Consider the following 19,315-nt stretch of genomic DNA (forward strand, 5'->3'; position numbering starts at 1 on the left):
CAGTAATCGCAAAGATTGACTAGCTAGCTTAATGATTGGGAAGATTACTGATTAATTGACCTTAATTTGGTGTATTCCTCTATACCAACAACGAGAAAGGAAGGGAAGTACCAAAAAAATGTTGGAGAAATTAGTATGGTTGAGACCATGCATGTGCATGAATCCCTGTCGTCAAATTAAGTTATATTTTTTGTCCGTACTGAATAATCAAACCCTAATTTTTGTGTTTAAGAATGGTATATATTTGTTTGACATTTCATACACTAGTAGAAACTTGGATTAATTACACTGCATGCACTTGGTTGTTCGTCAGAGTTTTTTTTTTCTTTTTTTTTTTATGAAAAAAAAATGATATTATTTAGACTAGGGGAAGGGGTAGGTTTAGACTCACGATAGACTAGTAATAATGTGGTTCAAATTCATCTTTGATGAGAATCAAACCTAAAACCTTTTACTTACAAGTGAAGATTAATATTATTAGACCGTGGTACTAAGTGGCAGGTGCATTGAGGGGTAGGGGGTCAGTTGACCCCCCGAACTTCGGTGACCATCCATGGATACCTTGAGTGCTGACCCTCCAAACTTCAGTGAATATCCATGGATACCTTGGGTGCTTCCCTTTTGAAGATTAGAGTTGGCTTTATACATGCCCTTTTGATAAAATGTCTGAAATAAGAGTGAATGAAATGGTGATCTCAGTGAATAATAAAGCATCACCATTCTTAGACAAACATATTAATGGGATGCAATGATATCAAACGTTGTTAGTGTGTTCAAGATAAGTGTGTTTCTTTGTTAAGCATTCATATGGAAGTAGCCTTAGCATAAGTTAGTTACCCTCGCAAATGAGACATTAACAGGTGTGCATTATGCCTTTCCAAATGACTTTAGGCCTACCAAGACTCGATGAAATTGGGATATGCATGCTATTTATGGTAAAAAAATTGCGCGCTATTCTTATTGAACCCTCTAATATTATTTTTTGGATTCGTCACAAATTGCTCCTTAGAGTTAGTCCTTAAGCAAAGTAATATAAATACAGTTTGAGTGACGAGTAATGCTACTGTTGTGATCTGTTATTAATCGTGACTGAGAAGAATTAGGGTTAGCTTTTATGTTTCCTTTTTTCTTTTGAGATTTGACTGCAAGCAGACTTCAGCACACTGTAAAGTAAAAAATTTTGTTTCCCATGGTTTGCTTTCTTACATGCATACTACAATATCTTGAAAAGTATGTATGTAGCATTTTAAATACCCAAAAACAAATCTGAAAATTTTTCAACAACGAATTTTGGAGGGGGCAGATACAAAATTGTTTTCCTTCGTTGAGATGTCACCGACGTCATTAAAAATTTCACATATTGTTGACGTTGGATTAAATATATATTAATGGTTGATATGATGTTTTGATTAAATACATTAATGGTTGATACGATGTTTTGATTAAATATATATAGGGTAAGCTACTTAATGAAAAGTTTGTAATTTAGAACATGAAAAACGTTCCAAGAAAGCAACGCTTGCTATCTGCTGATACAGAACCATCTCTTCCTTTGATTAATTTACTTGCAGTTATAAAGTCATCTTATCTATGGATAAATATGCGCAAACTGCCTGTTGAATCATATAATATATATATATATATGTATGTATGTATGACACACCCCGACCGAGATCAGGGCGTGCTGGCCGTCACACGAAGGTGACGGAGCCATGTGCGCGTGCGGAAGCTATGAAGATAGTAATATAAAAGTACTAATAATTAAAAACTAACTAGCATACAAAGTACTAGTGTATGTGAGACACAATTTCAGAGCGAGTCTACAGCAGTCAAGAAGGAAAAATGCGACATATATACACCCGAAGGTGACCCTACAATGGTGAGTGTCTGTCAGAAATGCCGGGACGCCCTCTGGGATAAACCACCGAACTTGCTAGACCACTAGAACCTGGAGGGGCGCAAAAACAAAAGCGTGAGTGGGCAAAAACAAAGCTCTTTGAAAACTCTTTAGCAAAATACATTCTAACCCCTCGCCGTAAAACCTGTATACTTCCCAGAAAATGAACATATATACGTATGTATAGGTATGCCAATCATGCTCCAAAATATGCCATTCATGCTCGAGAATATGCCACAACAGAATCTCATAATCAAATATAAATGCTCAAGCGTAATTCACATCAATAACATATAATCTGGCAGCCGGGAGTCACCTAACGTGACCTGTACGGCTGCATCTAGAGCTCCACTCTCAACTCAATAACTGAATCTGCACACGAGTCGGAACCACCTAACGTGGTCTGTACGACAGGCTGGGTGTAATATATATATGTATGCTCTAGTGCTACGATCACGTGAAGCTGGGCGATAAATCGCGGGTCACCTACAAGTCGGAACCACCTAATGTGGTCTGTACGACAGGCTTGCACCTAACTTGGATCCAAGGCGAGCATGCGGTGCTAGTGAACATACACGTGAAGGCTGTGCCCTGGCCTCGGGCGGGAGCACTAACACCGGGGGTGCAGATTATGAGCTCTCTAAGCATCTCAAACTACTATTGCATAACAACATGAATACCACTTACCTGGCACTTACCTGTGCGTCCACAACACCAAATACATATATATATATATATATATATATATATATATATATATGTATGCCACTACTAATACATGCGATGATGCGTAAACAACATTCATATGATGCATGGCATAAAACAAATAACCTTTTCTATTTAATTTCTGGGAATTAATATGTATATAGGTATATACGGAAAACAAAAGCCCACTCACTGATAATTAGAAGGGTCGTAGCCCCCCTGCCTCGAGTGTGTACGTTCGTCCTCGGAATACGTATCACCTATACGCGAAAAAGCTACGAAAACGTTAATTTAAAAGCACATAACCAACTTCTTGTAATAACTTCTCATACATTGCTCAAATTGGACAAATGAATATACCAACGTGCTCTACACAACCTCAGGATCACACCCATATTTTTAAAATAATTTTTGGACCCCGCACGCGCCCCCACGCGCCGTCCTAGGCACGAACCTACGCGCCCCCCACGCGCGGCCACGTGCCATGCACACTGACGGCGTCAACTGACGCCGTCAGGAATATTCCGTTAAACTGACGGAATATTCTGTTAAACTTAACTGACGCCGTCACTGCCGTTAGGAATATTCCGTCAGATTTGACGGAATATTCCGTCACCTTCTCCGGCGAGACTCCGGCGCCGGCGACGGCGCCGGAAAACTGGAAATTTTTCAAACTTTGTTTTCTCCTTCGTTTTTCAACCATTTTTCACGATCTTTATACCAAAATGAAGCTTAGGACTAGTAGAATCACGATAGGATAGTTTTAAGGCCTAAAAATTAAGGAATTATACCTGTCTTCAAGGTCAAAACTCGGCCAACTTCGAACCTAGCCTTCCCGACGTCCAATTTCACCCAACGAACCACTCCGAGGCTCCTTGGGACCTCACAAACACAACTACAAGCTTCAAAATTGCAAAAACAAGTTAGTTTAAGGGTTGCATGAACAGTACATAATTCGGCCATTGTTGAAACGACGTGAAAACGTTCGAATTCTTACCTGGAATTGGTATGGTTGTGCTCCTCACAACCTCACGAGTTCAATGGTGTAATTGGTTTCTTGATTGGTGAAAGTTTTGAGTATGTTTGTGTGTGGTCCGTATGTTGAGAAGAGAAGAAGAAGAGAGGAACTCGGGGAAAGAGAGAGAGAGAGAGAGAGAGAGAGACAGAGTGACAGAAAGTGAGGGAAAGAGGGAGGGAATCCCGGGAGAAAAAGAAAGGGTATGAGTGTGTGTGGTCCTACAACACTACACCACACAACACTAATGTGATAAAAACGAATTAGGGGGTAAAATCGTAAATTCACACGTACGTTAAAATGAAATTTGGGACGGGATGTTACAATGTATGTATCAATCATCTCCAGGAATTGTGTAGCACAGTACAGGGCGATTGGGCCCTGTCCTGCCTTAAAAAAAAAAAAAAAAAAAAAAAAAAAGCAAAAGATACAGTAAAGTAAATATGCTTCTTGCTTGGTCGATCTTGCTTTTTTTTTTTTTTTTTTTTTTTTTTAATTATTCCTACAAAACCCTAGCTCTCAAACAAAATGCGTATAAGTTAAAAATATCAGAAATTTTGTCTACCAAAACTTTATTAAAACTACTACTACAAAGAAAATCAGTAGATTTAGGGTTTAGGGTTTATGAGTCCAAATTAGACACTGAGGCTCCAACTTTGAAAATTGAAAATTTGTTCTTTAGGCTTTCACCTATCAAGCAATTGTATAATCTTATCAAGGATTTATGGAGAAGTGTACTGGCCTCCAAGAGTAGTTTGACATACATAGAAACAACACAGTTGACGCTTCTGTAGACAACTTAAATTGAGGTACCAAACTTTGTTGGAAGTGGGAATCTTCCCCTGCCAACTTTAATAAGGTAGAGATCCAAGAAGGATTTAGTCCTAGGCCCCTAGCCCTAGAGAAATAAAACAAGGAAGAAACCCTAATAAGTTAATGTTGGTGACTGGTCTTCCATCTGTTGAAATGTCTCACATCGACCGTATCAATGAGAAAAGAAAAGTTTAAATATTCTAACTCCACTCCAACTAATACCGAGACCTTTTGTGATAAAACTCCACACCTGACGGATTGTGCAGATTGTAATTACCAAGTGAGGGACATTATCAGTGTTGTTGGAAGTGGGCCTTTGGCCCGTTTCTTTGATAATTCTACATGGTATCAGAGCTAGGGAGCAGGCCCGTACTGTACTGCCACATGATGGGTGGGTCCCCTTGGCCTCGCGCGATGATGATGGGTCCCTTGGCCCCACTTGTAGGGTGAGTCTTCTTGACTTCATGTGGTTGTTGATGTGTGGATCTCTCACGTGTGACCCACTAATTGGGTTCACGTGAGGGGGCGTGTTGAGATGTCTCACATCGACCGTATTAATGAGAAAAGAAAAGTTTAAATATTCTAACTTCATTCTTTTGCACCTGACGAATTGTGCAAGTAGTAATTACCAAGTTGGGAACAATATCGATATTGTTGGAAGTGGAGCCTTTGGCCCGTCTCTCTGATAATTTTACACCATCATCAGCAGGAAGAGCCAAAAGTTGGGAGCTTAATGCTGAAAGCAAGCTTTTCAGTTTCTGTAGTTTAGTCATTTACAAGTGGTCCTCAGTTCAAATGGCAAGAGTGGCCAGTACTGGACGTGCATGCAGCATTCAGGCCCCTCAAACATGCATGGCAAGAGCCGCAGGACACAAACCTTGTCTTAATTTGTATGCATCTGCATGCATGCATGACTACTGCAGATGCCCATAATATTCATCCAACCTGCTGTTGTTGTTTTTTATGAGTGTTGTTGTTGTTGTTGTTGTTTTTTTTTTTTTTTTTTTTTTTTTTTTAAACAAACGATAATATCTACACTAAGGGGTTAAAGAATGAGTTAAGTCTCGTAATAGACTACACACAATGTCACATCCCAGCCCGGGGCGGAACCACTTTCCTGGCCCGCTCCACCACCGTAGCACGATATTGTCCGCCTTGGGCTTACCATTCCCTCACGGTTTTGTTTTTGGGAACTCACAAGCAACTTCCCAGTGAGTCACCCATCATGGGATTGCTCTAGCCCCCTTCTCGCTTAACTTCGGAGTTCCTACGGAACCCGAAGCCAGTGAGCTCTCAAAAGGCCTTGTGCTAGGTAGAAATGGGAATATACATTTAAGGATCACTCCCCTAGGCGATGTGGGATGTTACAATCCACCCCCCTTAGGGGCCTAACATCCTCGTCGGCACACCACGACCAGGGTTAGGCTCTGATACCAAATTGTCACATCCCGGCCCGGGACGGAACCACTTCCTGGGCCCGCTCCACCACCGTAGCACGATATTGTCCGCTTTGGGCTTACCATTCCCTCATGGTTTTGTTTTTGGGAACTCACGAGCAACTTCCCAGTGGGTCACCCATCATGGGATTGCTCTAGCCCCCTTCTCGCTTAACTTCGGAGTTCCTACGGAACCTGAAGCCAGTGAGCTCCTAAAAGGCCTTGTGCTAGGTAGAAATGGGAATATACATTTAAGGATCACTCCCCTGGGCGATGTGGGATGTTACAATCCACCCCCCTTAGGGGCCCGACATCCCCGTCAACACACCACGACCAGGGTTAGGCTCTGATACCAAATTGTCACATCCCGGCTCGGGGCGGAACCACTTCCTGGGCCCGCTCCACCACCGTAGCACGATATTGTCCGCTTTGGGCTTACCATTCCCTCACGGTTTTGTTTTTGGGAACTCACGAGCAACTTCCCAGTGGGTCACCCATCATGGGATTGCTCTAGCCCCCTTCTCGCTTAACTTTGGAGTTCCTAAGGAACCCGAAACCAGTGAGCTCCCAAAAGGCCTTGTGCTAAGTAGAAATGGGAATATACATTTAAGGATCACCCCCCCTGAGCGATGTGGGATGTTACACACAACAAGTTCAAATTTGTATTTGACGAGAATCAAACATAAAATCTCTCACTTACAACAGTTAAACTTAAAGGTGAAAACGTTGTTACAATATAGTGTTGTGTAGATTCACCAAGTTATCAACATTAAAGAAATGCTTCGCGTACGAGCCTCATAATCCTATTGCTGCTTCGGATGTAAAAAGTGCTTTAGGTAAATCGGACCTATTCTGAAAGAGACGAAGGACACAAATTTTTAATAAATAAACAAAAGCAATTTGGAGGAGAGAGAAGAATGAGGGAAAGCAACCAAGAAATTTGGTCACCTTGGTGCCTCTTTTCCCCAGCGCATTTGGACAATGGAAGTGCTTTTGGCGTGAGTGGCTCTCTCATTCTATTTTTCGTTCATTCAGTAGTTCATAGGGTTTTTTTTTTTTGACGGTGCAAATTTGATACAAATGAGTTTTATATATTAATTGTGGAACTCACCTATTGTTTTATTTTTCTCTATTTTATAATCTCTCTCTCTTGTTATTTATTATATGGGTAGTTCATCTTTCACGATAATCGAACCTAAAATCTCATTTTTTATTTATTAGAATAGCAATAGCAATTGCAATGTTGTTGGAGAGCCAATCCAGCCCCTCATATAGACCCTCCCCGGACGTTGCACAGGTGCTCTGGATGTACCTGGAAAACCATACAATGGGTGTTAGACCTAATTAAAAAAATTAAAAATTAAAAAGATGAATCACAGGAGGGACAAGGAATCCCATAAAGATTACCAGTGACGCTGTCTCAGAGAGTGGAGGCCAAGCTTATCAGTAATTTCAGCAGCATTCATGGCATTGGGAAGATCTTGTTTGTTAGCAAATACGAGCAACACAGCATCACGCAGTTCATCCTGAAAACAGGATATTTCAATCACACAAAATAATGGAACATAAAATAACTTGTCCTAGTATCTCCAACATCAATTAGGTAAACCTGGAAGTATTGAAAGGTTCCAGATAACAGGTCCAGAGAACCACTCTTCAAAATTAACATGACCGACCTTACTAAGCACATATGACTCAGTGAAAAGAACGTTTATCATTCAGCCACACCATTCAAAGCCAATACAGCAAAGCAAATCAGCCAACGATATCAACAGAGTAAGAAAATAGGATAACTAGTTTTGTCAATATCCACAACACGCATCAACAGCATACTAACACAGTTCAGGAAGCTGCCACTTAGGCCACTGCATCTTTATCATCTCTAATCAATAGAAAACCTTACGTTATCTGTTATAAACTACAGGCTTCAGTCCTAAATCTCATACACTAAAATCTAGGAAATTCCAGAAGTTGAAGGGATGATATTTTAAAACATATCAGCACAGAATACATCCTGGAATACTCAAAGAAGGATGGATACAAACGCTTGAGCAAAATGACAACAAACCTCATTCAACATCCTATGCAATTCGTCCCTTGCCTCAACAACACGGTCTCTGTCATTGCTGTCCACAACAAAGATAAGACCCTGCGTGTTCTGGAAATAGTGCCTCCACAATGGTCGGATCTGAAAGGAAAGAAATAGGTTGCCAACTTGTCATCCACAATTTTCAAGATATTCTAAACTTGTTATCCACAAGTCAAGAAAACTTTTGGAAATCACCAAAATTTCTTTAAATAACTTTACATCTCTCAGAAACATGAACTAAACTAACCTTGTCCTGACCCCCGACATCCCAGACGGTGAAGCTGATGTTCTTGTACTCCACGGTCTCCACATTAAACCCTACAATTGTATATTTTTCAAAAATCTTAAAAAAAATTACAAAACCTAATGAACTTCATAAAGGAACAGCATAGAAAATGAACGAAATAAAAGAAAACAAAGCAGAAGAAAAAGCCTTTACACTTTTAAGTCTAGCATAAATATCGTTGCTGTTAAGTTGTGACAATTTATAGTTACAAACTCACAAAAAAATAAAGACATAGAGATTTTCAATGTGCCGGAACACAGGTTGGTACACCACATGACATTATACAAGTGGAGGGACACTAGAAAAATAAAACTTCCTTCCACTTGTATAATGACATGTGACGTACCACCCCATGTTCAGGGCACACTGAAAAATTTCTCCTGCTTTCAGATCACAAGCTATGCCTCCCAACCATAAAACAACCATTTTAGATATAGCCACATGTTGCCATCCAAACTATCTAGCATCTTGGACTGAAAATTTTCATCTCCACCAGCTCACAATGAAACCATATCAAACATTAAGATCAACAATTCTAATAAAAGTAGATTAGAATGTCCACGATCAGTGACGAATATCATCCAATGTTAAAGTCTCGACATATTCTACAAAGCTAGCATAACAACAATGAGCACACGATTGCCTTGGGAGGGGAAGAAGGAACTCACCGATGGTGGGAATGGTTGTGACGATCTCACCAAGCTTGAGCTTGTAGAGGATGGTGGTCTTACCAGCGGCATCGAGACCAACCATCAGAATTCGCATCTCCTTCTTGGCAAAAAGCCGGCTGAAAAGCTTCGTGAACGTAAGCCCCATTTCTGGCTACGGATCCCTACATATCAAAACACCAACTCACTAGCATCAACAGATCAAACTCCGGCAAGGCCAAACGTAAATCATTAGCAATTCATATTTTTACATCCAAGAAACTAAAATTACAAAATTGAAGGATTCAAACTAGTAATTATGCAGCATGCAGCAACAGATCGAGCAGATCTGGAGTTACAGCCAAATTTTGCAGTGGAAATTCGAGCAAAATTCTAGAGATCCGAATGATTAGAACACGTAATCTTCGAATCACAGTAAAAAAATCAACACAAATCTCACGGTATTCAAGCATTTGACCACATTAAACACAAATGAACGCTAAATCTGACCGTAATCAACAAAATTACCGCGAAATTAGAAACCAAATCGAGCGCAAAAGTACCGAAATCAAACGGAGAAGTACAAATGCGATTAAATTCAGAGAAATTCAAGATCTGAGAGTCGGAATTTACCTTCGATGAGCTTTCGCAGAGGGACCTTGAAGATCGAGGGAGAGAGAAGGAGAAGGAAGCTTTGAACCAACGCGTGAATGTGGGGGGTGAGGATCGACAACTGGGGGGTTTATAAACTCCCGGTCCGTAGTTTGTTTGAAATACGAAAATGCCCCTGGCGCACTGCGTAAACGCTGATCCTGCGGCCGAAGTGAATTTTCGGTATAACCGGCACATATCATAACTGTATAAATGGTGGGATATATCATTATATAAATAATGAGATATATATATTAAAATGTTAATAACTTAACAAATAAAATTTCTTACCACTTACATAAAAACACATGTATTTTTAGTTACAACTAAAAGTACCACTTACATAAAACATTTTAAATTTTAAACGTACTTTCAGTCATTTTAAAATCACTTACAACTAAACTCATATATTTTTAGTTAGTATTATAGAGCTCTCAAGTACACTAGGTAATTAAGTCTTACCAAATACATTAACTCACTCATATGAACCCTCACCACCAAGAAAATAAGGCCAATCAGAAGCAATCTAATTAAAAAGGAGTATATAATACAAGTATGAGACCAAAAAAATTAATGAAGGATCACTAATCACACCATTAACTTGTGAATAATAATTAGTCGCTCAAGATTATATTATACATCAAGCAACAGATGGAGCAGGAATGTAGGGAATGGTAGGCTCCGGCATGGAAGCCATGATCGACGACGGCTTCGAGAAAGTCTCTTCCTCCGCAGCTGCTGGGGTTTCAGCCTTGAAATCCAGGGACTCCTCGTTGTAAATTTCCCACCATTTGGCCACTAACACCTTGATGTCCTCTCTGTCCATGTTAGCTTCCTTGCCGGTATACCTCCACGGTTTTGATCCCTATAATTAAAAAGAAACAATTCATTAAAGAGTGATTAATTAAAATAAATATGCTCAATCAATCTGTTAAATAGTACTTACAGCAGCACAGTAGTGAACTACGTTTACTTGATCAAGCTGCACGTTCTCTGGGTGGCGCCATAGATTGGCTAGAACTAAGTTGTATATATTTGGGATTGGTTTGTACGTCTTTTGGAAGAACTTGTTCAAGAAATCCTGTAAAATTCATAAACAAAAAGATTGGTAACAGCAACTTTATGTTTCCTTTGATTCCAATTGGCAATGAAATTGTTGTCATGTGGCAGAAATAGTCCTACTTAAATTTTTTCTTGCAAAATAATTATGATTAATTTCTAATATGTACTTACTTGTTCTGCGAAAGGGGTGGGTGGGACGACTTTGAGAGTCTGAAGAAGGTCGTCGTATGTCAAGCGGCTAGGCTCGAACACGAACATGCCGGCGTTGAAGTAGAGCGGAGGAGGAGAGCCCATCTCAGCAGTGTAAGCAGTAATATAAAGAATCAAACTACAACTGCATAGCAAACCAACACGACATTAGGATTACCATAAACATATACGCTTCAGTAACTGAAGGACCATCCCGTGCAGTACAAGAAACCAACTTACCTGGAGGTATCGCCATTCTGAGAGCAACAGATGAAGTCTTCTACTTCCAACACTCGTTAATACTTCTCTATAAGTGAATAGGGTTTTAGATATCACGGAAGCCCTAGTGTGGAAGCAGGGACTTCAACTATTTATACAATCATTCATCGATAGAGATCCACTCGGTCCAGCCTATTAACAGAAGGAGTGTTGATCTCTATCTCAAAGAGTTTTAGTCCCATCATGACTTGATATACTAGTGTATATCAGATAAGGATCGAAACTAGGACAGCTGCAATACATGAAACTCCATGACTCTTATCGCATTAGGGCTCTCAAACTTCTCGTGTTTCACACAACCAGTACAACCAGTTATGCGCCACACAAGTAGTCCAGTTGTGATCTCATTGTCATTCAAACAAGGTTTTACATTCTCCCACTTGAATGTCAATGATATGCCTCAACACAATAAGAATCACGATGATCATTGAGTTCACAAAAAGCTTGCAACTGATCCTACTCAGTGACTTGTCATTTTTAAGAAAAATATAGGACCACAGAAAACAAAGCACGCATTGCTTGCACTTTGCACTCTGTGATCACATACATATTTATCATGAAAACACTATGCCACCTTTACGAGTCATGATGTTGAGAACTGATAATTTGTACCGTCAGATATCAGTTCCACATAACAAACTGAAATGATTCCAGTACCAAAGTCGTTTGACAAAGCATAATCAGCTATTCAAACAAGTCAATAATAATTAACAACTGTCGACAATAACAATAAAGATAACTGCAATAAACCCTACGTAGTTCATGGAGTGCTTACTCCCACTCATCAACAGAATCAAAGAGTTCTTTCACTCCCATGTTGAAGACATGTTTCTTGAAGACTCCCACTGGTAGGGCCTTTGTCATCGGGTCAGCTACCATTAAGCTTGTGTGGATGTACTCAATTTCGACAGTCTCCTTCTTCACTTCATCTCTCACTTTTAAGTACTTAATATCCATCAATCTACTAGCATATGACATTTTGTTATTCTTTGAAAAGAAAACTGCAGCTTTGTTGTCACAATACAACTTGAGGGGCCTGTCAACATTGTCAATGATTTCCAATCCTCTCACCATGTTTTTAAGCCAAACAGCTTGTTGAGTTGCTGCATAGCACCCTATAAACTCAGCTTCCATGGTTGAAGATGCAATACCCTTCTGTTTTGCACTTTTCCACGATACTGCTCCATTAGCCAACAGAAAAATGTAACCATTCGTCGATTTTCTGTCGTCCACACATCCTGCCAAGTCTGAATCTGTGAATCCCACCAACTCCAGCTTATCCACATAACTGTAAGTTAACATGAAATCTCTTGTTCTTTTAAGATACCTCAGTACCTTTTTCGCTGCAACCCAATGTGCTGTACCAGGATTTGATTGAAACCTTCCTAGCACACTTACTGCAAAAGTCAGGTCCGGTCTTGTGCATACCTGGGCATACATAAGACTCCCTACAAGAGATGCATATGGCTTATCCTTCATTCCCTCATTCTCTAATTCATTTTTGGGACATTGATCACTGCTCAGTTTGTCTCCTTTGCCAATAGGCAATTCTCCATTCGAACACTTGTCCATATTGAATCTTTTAGTGACTCTGTCGATGTACTGCCTTTGGGAGAGACCAAGAGACTTCTTAGCACGATCTCTTACAATTTCTATTCCCAAAACGAATCGAGCTTCCCCCAAGTCCTTCATGTCAAAGTTTTGAATGAGCATACTCTTAGTTGTCTGTAGTAGAGACATATCGGAGCTAGCTAATAATATATCGTCCACATACAACACTAAGAATATGACCTTTGACCCAAGGACTTTCAGATAAATACACTCATCCATTTCGTTTTCTTGAAAACCTGAAGCTGCCATTACCTGATCAAATTTCTTATTCCATTGCCTCGAGGCTTGTTTTAAGCCGTATATAGACTTATTCAACTTACAAACCATCGTTTCTTTCCCCCTTTCAACAAATCCAGGTGCTTGTTGCATGTAGATATCTTCTTCAAGGTCTACATTCAGAAATGCCGTCTTGACATCCATTTGGTGAAGTTCTAAATCAAAGTGTGCCGTGATAGCTAGGATTATTCTCATGGAATCTTTTGTTGAGACTGGAGAAAACGTCTCATTGTAGTCAATTCCTTCCCTTTGTGTAAAACCCTTCGCTACTAGTCTTGCTTTGTGTTTGTCAATGTTGCCTTGTGAGTCTCGTTTTGTCTTGAACACCCACCTGCAACCAATGATTTTTGTTGTCCCAGTTGGCTGTGGAACTAGACTCCACACATTGTTTTTCTCCATAGATTCCAGTTCTTCATGCATGGCTTGTTTCCATAACGTTGATCGTGCACTTGATATTGCTTGATTGTAGGACAAGGGATCATCTTCATCTCCTATAGTGTATTCTGCCTCATTTAGGTACACGAAATCAGGCAATAATACTGCTTTACGTACTCGCTGTGATTTGCGAACATTCGATTCCAACCTTGTAGTGACTGGAGCATTTATGAGATCTTCTTCAGTTGTTTGTACAGGTGCATGTACTTCACTTTCTTGGACATCTGCACAGGCCATGTGATCCTCATTTGCTGTCTCATCTTCATGGGACATATGTAAACTCCTATGAAGAGGACGTGGCTGCATGGGAATAATGAGAGTGGATGCGTGCTGATCAGGCAACACACTGGCAAGTGGGATTTCTTCGAAATCTGGGGATGGAGCTGGTAAGTTACTGAAGTCAGTCTCATCCTCATCTTCAAGAAATCGTGCATTATGTGTTTCCATGACCCTCGAGTGACTGTTAGGGCAATAGAATTTATACCCTTTAGACTTCTCAGAATACCCAATAAATTTGCAACTGATGGTTCTTGGATCAAGTTTCTTCTCTGTTGGATTATAAAATCTGGCCTCGGCATTGCAACCCCATACATGAAAGTGGTTAAAACTCGGTTTCCTTCCAGTCCAAGCTTCGAATGGAATCTTGTCCACTGACTTGCTTGGTACCCGATTCAATATATAGTTTGCAGTTTTCAATGCTTCTCCCCAGAGAAACATTGGAAGCTTTGAATGTGCAAACATGGATCTGATCATGTCTTTGAGGGTTCGATTCCTTCGTTCAGCAACTCCATTTTGATGCGGGGTCCCAGGTGTAGTGTACTGAGCCACGATGCCATTTTGTTCAAGATAAGTTGCAAAAGGTCCTTTGTGTTGTCCAGCCTCAGTGAACCTGCCAAAATACTCACCACCTCTATCGGATCTCACAATCTTAATGTGTTTGTCCAGTTGTTTTTCAACTTCCAAATGAAATGTTTTAAAACATTGCAAGGCTTCAGACTTTTCAGAAATAAGGAAAATATATGCAAACCGTGAAAAATCATCGATGAAGATTATGAAATATGATTTTCCACAGATGGTTTTAATTGGAAAAGGTCCACAAATGTCAGTATGTATGATTTCTAATAGACATTGGCTACGGTTTGACCCTATTTTCCTAGTATTAGTGAGCTTTCCCTTAAAACAGTTAATACACTCTTTAAAGTTGCTGAAATCAAGTTGTGGCAACAAGTCTTGTTTTGTAAGTGTGATGATCCTTTCTTTAGAGATGTGCCCCAACCTATTGTGCCAAAGCATTGAGGTTTTTGCATGAGAGAGCACTTGTTTAGAACCAACACTTTGAACATTAAAACATTCAATCTCATAAGTACAATTCATTTGCCACATATCAACTTTGAGATTAGCCTCACCAAGCAATTTATTCGAATCATTTGAATGGAAAAACTTTACACTTTGACTGTCACCCACAAATGTAAAGCCGGACTTAACTAACTTAGATGCAGAAATTAAATTCCTTCGCATGGAAGGTACATAAAGTACTGGACTTAATTCTAAAATAAAGCTAGAGGAAAGAACTAATTTGACACTTCCTATGGATTCGACAGCAACTTTGCTCCCATTCCCCACATAGACATTGTAGACTTCATTGTTTATCACCCTTGTTTTTGAGAAGCCCTGCAAGGAATTGGTTATGTGAATAGAACAGCCCGTGTCAAACCACCAACTATTAGGAGGAATATAAACTAGATTGGTCTCAACACACACAAAAACATTTATTTCATTACCTTTCTTAACAAGCCAATTCTTGAAGCCATTGCAATTCTTTCTTAAGTGACCTGTTTCTTTGCAAAAATAACACTCATTTTCTTTCTCAGTTTCGACATTAGCAGTTTTAATTTTATGAGATCCTTTAGAGATGATGTTAGCATTTTTAAATGAAGAAGAAATTTCTTTCTTCTTCTTCTTACCAGCAGCCACGGTTGAACCTTGAGTGAAGTCCCTTTTGCGTTTTTCTCCTTGCACAAAATTTACATCCACTGATTTGTCATTCCTGAGCCGATCTTCTTCTTGTGCACACATAGTGATCAGTTCATCAATGCCCCATTTAACCTTCTGAGTGTTATACGAAACTTTGAGCTGCCCATATTTTGAAGGCAGGGAGTTCAAAGCCATATGAACTAGGAACTGATCAGTCATGGGTACTTCAAGGTCTTTCAACTTTTGAGCAAGATCAACCATCTTCAGAATGTGTTCCCTGACACTTCCCTCACCATCAAATTTCATTGTAGTAATTTGAGTTAGAAAAGTCCCAGTTTCTGCCTTGTCAGACTCTTTAAACTTTTCCCCAACTGCAGCCAAGAAGTCTTTTGCATTATCTTGTTTTGGAACACCCCCTTTAACTGATGGAGCCATTGCTTTCCTCATAATCATCAGTGACATCCGATTTGTTCTCTCCCACTTCTCAACCTTTGCTTTATGATCTGCTGTGCTCTCTGCAGTGATAGCTGCAGGTTTTTCCTCCCTTAATGCCAAATCGAGATCCATAAGCCCAAGAACCATTTCAACATCCTCCTTCCACTTCTTGTTGTTAGAACCGGTCAAGGTCTCAATATTGTTGAAATTGAGGGATGTCATGTGAGGAGCTGCAAAACCAAACATTAATTCTAACAGTTGTTAGTCATCTAAGTATCAACAAATAGACGGAAAATGATACTTAATCTTTTCCTAACACATAATCGTATAAGCACAGTATCATCTTTGGACAGAAACCATTTATACTAGATTTGCATAGCCAAAATATTGAATACAAGGGCAGTTTACATAACTCCAACACTTTTGAGCAGATGAAGAATGTAATCTTGTCAATTCAATACTTCACTATACATTGATTCATTTGTTTAACTTGAATAAATAAACACTTTTGAGCAGATTATTATTCACTTAATACAGATGAATCACATGTTTGACTCTTTAGACAACAAGCCAAAATCAACAAACTAAACACTTTTGAGCAGATTAGATGTTGAGATCCTTGTTTATGATTCAAATCTTATTTGTCCATTTGGTTTTGATAAATAGAATGTGAATCCAAAAGTTCTTATTGGTTGAGTATTCCAGTATCGTAACCATGTTTTAAATGATCTTCTCTGCACATGATAGCAAACACAATCTGGAGGTATCCACAGCAATAGTTGATTACATATAGTGACCATGCAAACAATTGTCAGTATGCAGCGGAAGCATTTTAATGACACAGGATCAAAAACATATTTGCATGTATTAATATCGAGAGTTAACCATATACTGATTAAGGAACCCTAGCCATGTTGGGTTGGCTCTGATACCACATGTAAGCAGTAATATAAAGAATCAAACTACAACTGCATAGCAAACCAACACGACATTAGGATTACCATAAACATATACGCTTCAGTAACTGAAGGACCATCTCGTGCAGTACAAGAAACCAACTTACCTGGAGGTATCGCCATTCTGAGAGCAACAGATGAAGTCTTCTACTTCCAACACTCGTTAATACTTCTCTCTAAGTGAATAGGGTTTTAGATATCACGGAAGCCCTAGTGTAGAAGCAGGGACTTCAACTATTTATACAATCATTCATCGATAGAGATCCACTCGGTCCAGCCTATTAACAGAAGGAGTGTTGATCTCTATCTCAAAGAGTTTTAGTCCCATCATGACTTGATATACTAGTGTATATCAGATAAGGATCGAAACTAGGACAGCTGCAATACATGAAACTCCATGACTCTTATCGCATTAGGGCTCTCAAACTTCTCGTGTTTCACACAACCAGTACAACTAGTTATGCGCCACACAAGTAGTCCAGTTGTGATCTCATTGTCATTCAAACAAGGTTTTACAAGCAGGCCATGAAACCTTGTCAGGGCACTGCTGGCAATACCCGATTGTGTATTGTGGTGAGTGACTCCATGTTTTCTCACAGAAGCAGTCCATCACAGCATAGAAGTAGCCATCAGGCGTATCAAACAGATGATCAATGTTCTCAAACACTTGGATATCCGCATCCAAATATATCATTTTGCTGTACTCCTCAAACTGCATATATGCATAAGTTCCATATACTCAAATGTATATACATATTTACTGTAACCCTAAGAGAGTGCCTGAGTGATGTATTGTTCACCACACAGTCTGATGTATTATGTTTAAATCATTGGTAGACTAGTTTCAATCAACAGTCTAACAATATAACATATTAGATATCTGATACATTATCATGATAAATATCAATATGTTCTATGGTTTTACGTACTTACGTTCCAAATACGGAGCTTGGAGTAGTTAATGACATAGTAGAGGTTCGATCTCATGAACAATACAACCCTGAGAACGTAAAATCTCACGGTGCTCCTCTGGCACGTTCGGTAATATCGCAACCACAAGAGCGTACTCACTCCTAACTTTGCGCAAGCCCTTAGCCAAACCCACAACCCCTTTGAAATAATCACCATCTCCAGCTAAAAACGTCACAAATGCCCTCTTGGAGCAGCCTGTAGTAGTAGTAGTGAGCGTTGAGACTTTCCTTGTGGACTGGAACACATCATCAGCTGGAACTTCTGGGGGTGCCATTGCCTGGAACTTCTGGGTGTGTTGAGAAATGAGGAGTGTGGGGAAAGTAAATTAGCTACACTGAGGAAGCCACCCCCCACTAACCTTTGGTTCTGGGTTGTAATCTGCCCCTTGGATGCCTTATATAAACAAATGAGGACTAAATGCATGTAAGATGAACCCCAAATGAAACCCAAATGCAAAGTATGGTCCAAGTTTGTTTTTATAAATAATGTTTTTGTTGAGGTATATGATGGTGTTGGAGGGAAATAAAAAACAAGAAAGAATGAACGAACAATGTTTTCTGTTCAAACCCACCATTCATCTAGGGTAGCCTTATCATCAAGTATCAAGATGGACGGCTGAGATTAATGGGAGGTAATAAGGTCATGGTCAATAGAAAATATATATAATACTATGTAGTTACTTGCAATGGGGAAAATGCATTAGGCTTCAAGTGGGAGTAATTTTTCTTTGTGGAAAATATATCTTCAAGAAAGTTAGCATCAAAGGGTGGAGTAGTCGGTTGAAGTGGGGCCTTTGACCAAGTCATGTAAAAGATTATTTTTAAATAAGCATTCTGTAGTTTGGTCTCATCTAATTCTATGACAGATCTCTAATATTAATTGCAGATGAGACCTAACAATACTACGATTTTTCTTTTATAACTTGGAGAGGTTTGTTTCGAGGCTTAAGCTCAGCTGCTCAGTAGCATCCATCAACTTCTAAAACATGATTAGTACTAGAGAGATGAGTTTAGCATATATTTTCAAATCTTTTTTCATAGTACAGATAAATTTAGTGTATTATTCTTTCCCAAACACAAAGCTTGCCTGAAGAGCTTATATATTATTATTAACCAAATTCTAATTTTTTTTTCAAGGTGAAACAACTTAAGACATGATTAACACACCAGCTTTCTTTTGGTGAAACACATACATCATGCATGCTTTTAGTAACTTAGAAATTAATGATGCCCTTATCAAGGAAAAATCAGATGTGGGGTTTTTATTTTGATGAGAAAGTTTAACAGTAATCGCAAAGATTGACTAGCTAGCTTAATGATTGGGAAGATTACTGATTAATTGACCTTAATTTGGTGTATTCCTCTATACCAACAACGAGAAAGGAAGGGAAGTACCAAAAAAATGTTGGAGAAATTAGTATGGTTGAGACCATGCATGTGCATGAATCCCTGTCGTCAAATTAAGTTATATTTTTTGTCCGTACTGAATAATCAAACCCTTAATTTTTGTGTTTAAGAATGGTATATATTTGTTTGACATTTCATACACTAGTAGAAACTTGGATTAATTACACTGCATGCACTTGGT

The 19,315-nt window shown here is 39.3% G+C and overlaps 2 protein-coding genes and 1 pseudogene across 2 annotated transcripts; all 3 read right to left on the minus strand.

Annotated features, from left to right (window-relative positions):
* Positions 1-6,941: 6,941 nt before the first annotated feature.
* Positions 6,942-9,607, minus strand: LOC137731127 (ADP-ribosylation factor 1-like). Its single transcript, XM_068470219.1, has 6 exons — positions 9,522-9,607; positions 8,910-9,073; positions 8,203-8,273; positions 7,935-8,054; positions 7,274-7,392; positions 6,942-7,178 (listed from the first exon to the last, which is right to left on the minus strand). Exons 2-6 carry the CDS (start codon positions 9,055-9,057, stop codon positions 7,070-7,072), a joined length of 567 nt encoding a protein of 188 aa, XP_068326320.1. The 5' UTR covers positions 9,058-9,073; positions 9,522-9,607; the 3' UTR covers positions 6,942-7,069.
* A 572-nt stretch (positions 9,608-10,179) lies between these two features.
* LOC137732096 (galactinol synthase 1-like) lies at positions 10,180-18,002 on the minus strand (annotated as a pseudogene).
* Positions 14,850-16,057, minus strand: LOC137732098 (uncharacterized). Its single transcript, XM_068471389.1, has 2 exons — positions 15,173-16,057; positions 14,850-15,062 (listed from the first exon to the last, which is right to left on the minus strand). The coding sequence occupies exons 1-2, from the start codon at positions 16,044-16,046 to the stop codon at positions 15,031-15,033; spliced, it is 906 nt and encodes a 301-aa protein (XP_068327490.1). The 5' UTR covers positions 16,047-16,057; the 3' UTR covers positions 14,850-15,030.
* Positions 18,003-19,315: the final 1,313 nt, after the last annotated feature.

The sequence above is a fragment of the Pyrus communis genome, chromosome 4, assembly GCF_963583255.1.
Source record: "Pyrus communis chromosome 4, drPyrComm1.1, whole genome shotgun sequence".
In the NCBI taxonomy this organism is placed as follows: Eukaryota; Viridiplantae; Streptophyta; class Magnoliopsida; order Rosales; family Rosaceae; genus Pyrus; species Pyrus communis.